The following is a 9,432-nucleotide window of genomic DNA, read 5'->3' as shown; positions in this document are numbered from 1 at the left end:
GAACCACCGCTTGACCTTGACCTCCTGCACTCCGAATTCTGGGTGTCTGGACGCTACAGAGCCACTGTGTAACGGTTTATCCAACCAATCAGAGCGCGAAAACTCGGAAACACACTGTGATGAAAGCGAAGCAGAGGAGGATCTGGCACCTGAAGTCCAGCAGGCACACAGAATATTCCAGAGCTTTCTTTCAGAGAAGCATAAGTCCACCACGGCGCCGTTCTGGCGCCCCATCGGCCCCGACGCTCACATGAGCTTCAGAACGATGGATGATAAATTCGTGAAGCGTGAGTATGAGTCCATCACGGCGTTTGTGGCTGATTTCAGACTGATGCTGGAGAACTGCTACCGCTTCCACGGGGTCAACCACTGGATCTCCAAACAGGCTCAGAAGCTGGAGATTATTCTGGAGCAAAAGCTGACGCTGCTGCCCAGGTGAGGACATTCAACTCTGGGTTCAACACTGAATTATTTGCCCTCCTGTATATTTTGTCCTCAATTTCTGTTTAACGGAGAGCAGATTTCACCAACACATTTCTAATCATAATAGTTTTAGTAACTCATTTCTAATAACTGATTTATTTTCTCTTTGCCATGATGACAGTAAATAATATTAGACTAGATATTCTTCAAGACACTTCTATACAGCTTAAAGTGACATTTAAAGGCTTAACTAGGTTAATTAGGGTAAAGTTAGGGTAATTAGGCAAGTCATTGTATAACAGTGGTTTGTTCTGGAGACAATCCAAAACTAATATTGCTTAAGGGGCTAATAATATTGACCTTAAAATGGGTTTAAAATAATTAAAAACTGCTTTTATTCTAGCCGAAATAAAACAAATAAAAAAATAAAAATATTAGAGGAAATACTGTGAAAAAATAATAAGGTCAACAATGATCTTCAGAAAGCTCAGTGTTATCTGATGAGTCCCCCTGACTGCCTGTTTTCAGGCCGCTGCGGGAGAGAACTGCTCTGTGGGTGACCTCCAGGGGGCGCTTTGGCTCTGAGCAGCAGAAAACTGCAGTGTGTTCGAGCTCCAGACGGCGGCGCTGCAGAGTCAGTGTGTGCAGCAGCGAATCCATCATGGTGCAGGCGCTCAGACTGGAGGAGCTGCAGAGAACGCGAGAACACAGGAGGTACACACACACCTACACACACTTGTACTCATGTACATTTCATGAGTGTAAAACCCTAGAGGACAAAAGGCCTATCAGAACCCAAAGCAGACTGTTGCGTGACACACAGGCCAAGCCCTCATCATTTGCATGCACTTTAGAACGTTTATCTGGACCTGACAAGCAGACGCATCATCAGATCACTAGCCAAAACACAGACTGATATGTTAATAAACACACACACAAACAGATATGTTGCTCTGGGATCGTTAATATTAATGCATCAGCCTGCGTGTGCTAAGCCACAATGTTTCCTAGTGAGACAACAATGATAATTTTTGTTAGTTATGTTTAGCTTAAATTTAACTTAGCTATGTATGTGGGACTTTTATTTTGAAAACAACAAACACAGATGGTTTACTATGCATTACTTAGCAACGATAGCACATGTTCAAACTCACGTCAGGGCGCAAAATGCAGGATATACAGATTCTACATTTATTCAGCTGCACTCTGAAGAGCCACAATGTGTGTTTAATTGTATCTTTAGTTAATTTCTGGTGTTTATTGGTGAAATTTGAAGCGTATGTTTCAATAAACACATGTAGATACTGAATCAAATCATGTCAAATCACTCAGCTCTACTGTCATCTGTTCATACAGAGGCTGATATTAACTCCTGGCTGTGTTTTCTTTGACATAATAGCTTAAAATACTACACAGCACTATATATCTCTATCAGTCTCTTTTTGTCAAGATTAATTATTATTTAGCCTTTATCCACACCAGATCTCATAAGCAAAATAGGTTAGCATTACTCTGATGGGTTTATATTACAGAGCTCAGTCTCTCCATGTAGGTAAATCATGCTGTGTGTGTGTGTGTGTGTGTGTGTGTGTGTGTGTGAGAGCTGTATGTCAGAGTGGAGCTCATTAATATTCATGACAGATCCAAATATGGTCAATAAGGAGCTTCTGATTGTAGGGGTATTTTATTGCGTAATAAATAAGCGTATAAAACCATTTCTGGAGATTGTTTGGAACTCACCTAAGCCATAAACCTACTATATAGATATCAGAGAACAATTGAACGTATTGAACCCGTGCAGTATATGCAGGCACCTTTAATTATGATTTTTTGTTGATTAAATAAAGCATTTCTAATCCACTGAATTAATAAAACGTTTTATTTTAAGTTCTGACATTCGGGTGCCTTTTATTTAATCATTTTATTCAATTTGAACAGAAAAAGTGCTAAGAAAACTTCTCCCTCCCCCAAATTCAGGTTCCTGTTTTATTTTGTTCATATTTTAGATTAAATTAGGCAACGAAATCCAGTTTAGGTCTAACCAAGAGTGCAATAGCAGCAAGTGCATGCATAAGTTATAAAGAGCAACTATAGAAAAACTATGGTGACATTTACAGATGGATGTACTAGCAACATTATATACAGGTTGTATTAACTATGAACAGAGATGAACAATATGAATATATGTAATGGTTGCTATTAATAATCAGTAGTGTGCAGATAGATATGAACATATTACAAATGTATATGTGCAGTGGATGTGTACAATTCAAAATGATTATGTGTAATTTATAATGTGCAAATATTAAATAGTGCAATGATTATAGGGAGTGTATGTTATGAGGAGGTTGTGGGGGTGTAAAAGAGGGCAAACAGGTGAGTGGGGGGCAGAGTTCAAAAGGGAGACAGCTCTGGGGGAAAAGCTGTTTCTCAGTCTGCTGGTTTATTATCGATATTATTGAGGATTTTATTAGATAAAATCTAATCTTGCTATATGTAATAATATAAAAATTAAATTAACCAAAATATTGAGCTATAATTAGTGCCAGATGGAATCTGCAGACGTTTTTTGCTATTTCTGTGGAGAATTTTGCTAAAAATCTGTTGATTTCTGTGGAATTATTTTGGGAGTATCATAACTAAAACCTTAATATGTGAAATAAAAAATAAAAATTTATATCTTTTTAACTTTTATTTAATGTTTAAAATGCAACTCCAATTAGATTCACTTTATTTGGTAAACAAAGCAAGTCTCTCATATAATATCTCTACTAAAAGACTGAAAATATTACTGTACAAGCTGCATTGTACATCAGATGAACATGTTCATATTAGTCAATAATATTACTGTAATTAATTTAAAAACTGAATAAATATAGATTTACTCCAGTAAATAAACAGAGTTAATGATGGGCTAAAAATCTGCGGAGTTCTGTGGAAAATCTGCGGAGTTCTGTGGAAAATCTGCGGAATTCTGTGGGAAATCTGCGGAATTCTGTGGAAAATCTGCGGAATTCTGTGGAAAATCTGCGGAATTCTGTGCGCGCAGATTCCGTGTAGCCCTAGCTATAATTAAAATAGTTTAATTACTTTTATTTTGTAATATTTCAGTTAAAATGTTATTTTTCTGGATTCAGTTCTATTAATGGCTTAATTACATAATAATAAACTCTTTGTATGTAATTTTTTGCATATACATTTGCATTTCATTATTTTTATAATTATAATATTTTTGTCCTAAAATAAAAAAAAACTAATTTTAGGCCTCAAGTCTTAAATTCACTGTAGGTCTTAAATCCTTTTAAACAAATCTTAATTTTCATCTGTTCATGTCTTCAATCACCAACAATCCATCTCAAAAAACCTTCAACCAAATGGTTTCCGCTACATTCATTCTTCCATGGCGGAGCGCCACACCAAAATTCATCCCGCCATGGCTACATTCCAGCTTCTCATTCAAAACATTCAGACATTTTTTTAATAGCAGGTTATAATCGCACCAAAACGTATTAAAAGGTGAGTGAATTATAACAGCGTGAACTTTACTGTAATCAGTGCTGTGCGTTATTTAATTACCCCTATAAAGTGGCGTGTAGACTGACTGACAGGTGCATGATGCGTGATGCGTGAGGCTTGAAAACACGACATAGTTTGTCAGTTATGACGAACACAGTTTCCATAGTTATATTTTATGCATAGATAAAGGTCTGTGGCTCTGCATACAGTGATTTTATCTTGCTGGAGTTTATAGCCGTTTCACTTCACTTCAGGATGCATTAATGCCGCTCTGTAGGTCTATTGGAGACGTTTACAAATATTCCTAGCAAATCTAATAAATGTTGGAGACACTCGTTACATAAACGCACTAAATCACACTTCAGCAGTGTTTATTTGAGAGCGCACAAGAAGATCTGCACTTGACCAGCGTATATTTGAGGGCGCGTGCAAGAAGTTTTGTGCACGAACAGAGGAAATCAGCGCTCGAGCACTGAGATTCACACATGCTCGTATTTCATAAATGCGATCTCGACTTGTAATACTGCGCTCAGGACATTTGTCAATGAAGTAACGTCATCGGTAGTTGGTGGATCTGTGTAAAAGGCCCAACAGAGTCTGCCGCCACAGCTGGAAATAAATCCTAGAGGAAACACTGAAACTCTATACTAATGTTTTGTTTTTAAGAGAAGTTGTGTTTAAAAAATTGCATGTATACATCTAGGGTTTGCCCAAAATGTTGTTTTGAGACATTTTTGAAAATATGTGGCAGGTAAATAGCTAATTAGATTTTTTTTTTGGATGAGGCAAGTAAACATCTTTTCCACATGACCAACCGGACAAAAATCCTTAGTGTTTAATCTGAAATTACATTTATAGTGGTCTTAAAGGGTCTTGAATTTGACTTTGTGAAACCTGCAAAAACCCTGTATTAATATTGATTATATTCGTGCATTGCATTTATTTAAAATATTTTACATGACATATATTTTTATATAATTTTATAAATTTCTATTATTTTAATAATATTTTTATTTTGACACTTTTGTTATTGATTGAGTTTGCAATAATTATTTACACTGCATTTACTATTAGCATTTTCTCATGAATGCAATAATGCAATGTGCAATGCCATGTTATAGGAATGTGCTAATTAATATAGCATTGCAAATTATATTATTGCATTACTAAAAAATAACAAAAGTAAAGGCAATGTAAATAAAATAAATGTCACTCAAAAAACATGCGGTACAGGTGAATTGAATAAGCTAAATTGGCTGTATTGTATGACTGTGTATGTGAATAGGAGTGTATGGGTGTTTCCCAGTGCTAGGTTGCGGATGGAAGGGCATCCGCTGTGTAAAACCTATGTTGGATAAGTTGGCGGTTCATTCTGCTGTGGCAACCCCTGATGAATAAAGGGACTAAACTGAAGGAAAATGACTGGATGAATAAAATGTTTGTGTATCATGTCTATGTCCTCCAGGCAGCGTGAGCAGGAGCGCAAGGAGGCTGAGGAGGCATCGGTGAAGGATCTTGAAGACTGGGAGACGTCTTTACTTTCTCTTGCAGAACCACATCCCGTCTCCAGCATGTGGGAACTTCCTGCCATCGGCCACTTCCTGTGCCTGGCCCAGAGAGCTCTGAACCTGCCGGAGATTGTGTTTTACGAGCTGGAGCGCTGTCTGCTGATGCCGCGCTGCAGTGTGTTTCTGGCCAGACTGATGACGTCTCTGCTGTGCCCACCTCTGAGGAGGTCCAGTGTCCACCGCCGCCCGCCAATGCCTTACCGCCGCTGGGAGAGCGAGCTGCGCCGCCGCGTGCAGGCCTGGTACTGCGCCGTGGGCCGAGACGATGAGCGCGCTGCTGAACAACTGGGGCTCTGCCGCACGGTTAGTGGAGTTCCATGCTTTTTTAGAGGGTTCAGACAGGAATCATAGACTTTCTGGAATATCATGACATTTCATGATATTTCTGGATGGACGTTTCTGGAATATCATGGTATTTTTGGAATATCATGACATATCGGTACATTTTTTAATTTCTGGAATATCATGAAGTTTCTGGAATTTATAGAATATCATTACATTTCTGGCATATTCTGGAATTTCTGGAAGATAATGACATTTCTGGGATATTATGGAATATCGTAATATTTCAAAAATTTCTGGAATATCATGATATTTCTGAAATGTCATGGAGTCTCTTAAATATCATGACATTTCTGAAATATCATGGAGTCTCTTAAATATCCTGAGATTTCAGGAATAGAATTACATTTCTGGAAAATCATGGAATTTCTGGAATAGCATGACATTTCTCAAATTTCTGGAGTATCATGACATTTCTTCAATACCATAACATTTCTAGAATATCATGACATTTCTGGAGTTTCTTGAATATCATGACAATACTGGAATGTCATGACATTTCTGCAATATTCTGGAATTTCTGGAAGATAATGACATTTTGGAATATCATAGAATTTTTTGAAATATCATGACAATTCTGGAAGATTATGGAATTTCATTTTAGGAATTTCTGGAATATGGCATTTCTGTAGTGTCATGGAGTCTCTTGAATAACATAAGATTTCTAGAATTTCTGGAATAGCATGACATTTCTTCAATACCATGACATTTCTGGAATATCATGACATCAAAAAAATTTTAAACATCATGACATTTCACAAATTTCTGCAATATCACAAAGTTTCTGGGATTTATAGCATATCATGACATTTCTAAAATGTTCCGGAAGATAATGACATTTCTGGGATATCGTGGAATATCATAACATTTCACAAATTTCTGAAATATGACATTTCTCAAACTTCTGGAGTTATATCATGTTATTTCTGAAATGTCATGGATTTCTGTAATGTCACTGAGTCTCTTAAATATTTCTGAAATAGAATTACATTTCTGGAAAATATAGGAATTTATGGAATACCATGACATTTCTGGAATACCATGGCATTTCTGGAATATCATGGCATTTCTGGAATATCATGAAAATCCTAGAATGTCATGGCATTTATGAAGTTTCTGGATTTTATAAAATATGACATTTCTAAAACATGACATATCTGGAATATTCTGGAATTTCTGGAGGACAATGGGATATCATGGAATATCATAACATTTCACAAATTTCTGGAATATCATGACATTTTTAGAATAGTATGCCATTTCTGGAATATCATAGAATTTTTGCAAATATCATGACATTTCTGAAATGTCATGGATTTCTGGAATGTCATGGAGTCTCTTAAATATTATGAGATTTCTGGAATAGCATTGCATGTCCAGAATTTCTTGAATATCATGACATTTCTGGAATATCATAACATTTATAGAATATCTGGAATAGCATGACTTTTCTTCAATACCATGGCATTTCTGGAATATCATGACACCAGAAATTTTTTAAACATCATGACATTTCATAAATTTCTGGAATATCACAAAGTTTCTGGGATTTATAGAATATCATAACTTTTCTAAAATGTTATGAAAGATAATGACATTTCTGGGATATCATGGAATATCATAACATTTCACAAATTTCTGAAATATGACATTTCTCAAATTTCTGAAGTTTCATGACATTTCTGAAATGTCATGGATTTCTGTGATGTCATGGAGTCTCTTAAATATTTCTGAAATAGAATTACATTTCTGGAAAATAATGGAATTTCTGGAATAGCATGACATTTCTGGAATACCATGACATTTCTTTAATACCATGGCATTTCTGGAATATCATGAAAATCCTAGAATGTCATGGCATTTATAAAGTTTCTGGATTTTATAAAATATGACATTTCTAAAACATGACATATCTGGAATATTCTGGAATTTCTGGAGGACAATGGGATATCATGGAATATCATAACATTTCACAAATTTCTGGAATATCATGATATTTTTAGAATAGTATGCCATTTCTGGAATATCATAGAATTTTTGCAAATATCATGACATTTCTGAAATGTCATGGATTTCTGGAATGTCATGGAGTCTCTTAAATATTATGAGATTTCTGGAATAGCATTGCATGTCCAGAATTTCTTGAATATCATGACATTTCTGGATCATCATGACATTTATAAAATATCTGGAATAGCATGACATTTCTACAATACCATGGCATTTCTGGAATATCATGACATCAGAAATTTTTTAAACATCATGACATTTCACAAATTTCTGGAATATCACAAAGTTTCTGGGATTTATAGAATATCATAACTTTTCTAAAATGTTATGGAAGATAATGACATTTCTGGGATATCGTGGAATATCTTAGCATTTCTCAAATTTCTGGAATATCATGACATTTCTCAAATTTCTGGAGTATTATGACATTTCTGAAATATCATGGATTTCTGGAATGTCATGGAGTCTCTTAAATATCATGAGATTTCTGGAATAGAATTACATTTCTGGAAAATCATGGAATTTCTGGAATAGTATGACATTTCTAGAATTTGTGGAATACCATGACATTTCTTCAATACCATGACATTTCTAGAACATCATGACATTTCTGGAGTTTCTTAAATATCATGACGATACTGGAATGTCATGACATTTCTACAATATTCTGTAATTTCTGGAAGATAATAACATTTCTGGGATATCATGGAATGTCATGGCATTTCTGGAATTTTTGGAATATCATTACATTTCTGGAATATTATGGAATTTCTGGAATATGACATTTCAGGAATTTCTGAAATATGGCATTTCTGGAATGTCATGAAATTTCTGTAATGTCATGGACTCTCTTGAATAGCATAACATTTCTAGAATTCCTGGAATATCATGACATTTCACAAATTTCTGGAATATCATGACATTTTTAGAATAGTATGCCATTTCTGGAATGTCATGGAATATCTGGAATATCATTGAGTTTCTTAAATATGACATTTCTGGAATAGAATCACATTTCTGGAAAATCAGGCCATTTCTGGAATAGCATGACATTTCTAGAATTTCTGGAATACCATGACATTTCTTCAAAACCATGGCATTTCTGGAATTTCTAGAATATCATGACATTTTTAGAATAACATGACATTTACCAGAACTATGTTTACTAAAACTGTTAAGCTGCTTTGACACAATCTACATTGTGAAAAGCGCTATAAAAATAAGCATTAATTGAATTTAATTGAATTTCTGGAGTTTTTTGATTATCATGATGTTTCTGGAATGTCATGACATTACTGGAATATTCGGCAATTTCTAGAAGATAATGACATTTCTAGGACATCATGGAATATCATAACATTTCACAAATTTCTGGAATATCATGACATTTCTGAAATATCATAGAATTTCTGGAATGTCATAGAGTCTCTTAAATATCGTGACATTTCTGGAATATCATTACATTTCGGCAATAACATAGATTTTCTGGAATATCATGAAATTTTTGCCATACTATGGCATTTCAACAATATCAAATGTCTCAAGAAAGAATATTCTGGAATTTCTGGAAGAT

The 9,432-nt window shown here is 35.1% G+C and overlaps 1 protein-coding gene across 1 annotated transcript in view; it reads left to right on the top strand.

Annotated features, from left to right (window-relative positions):
- The window catches only part of LOC130214347 (uncharacterized protein KIAA2026-like), a 28,965-nt gene that overhangs the window by 723 nt on the left and 18,810 nt on the right, over positions 1-9,432 (top strand). The window contains exons 2-4 of the mRNA XM_056445999.1: positions 1-435; positions 952-1,137; positions 5,405-5,810. The exon at positions 1-435 is cut by the window's left edge and continues 183 nt beyond it. Of these exons, the coding sequence (XP_056301974.1) occupies positions 1-435; positions 952-1,137; positions 5,405-5,810 (1,027 nt within the window). The remainder of the gene's footprint in view (positions 436-951; positions 1,138-5,404; positions 5,811-9,432) is intronic.

Source organism: Danio aesculapii, chromosome 21, assembly GCF_903798145.1.
Source record: "Danio aesculapii chromosome 21, fDanAes4.1, whole genome shotgun sequence".
In the NCBI taxonomy this organism is placed as follows: domain Eukaryota; kingdom Metazoa; phylum Chordata; class Actinopteri; order Cypriniformes; family Danionidae; genus Danio; species Danio aesculapii.
Note: the sequence above shows the minus strand (reverse complement) of the source record. Positions and strands in the feature narration are given on the sequence as shown.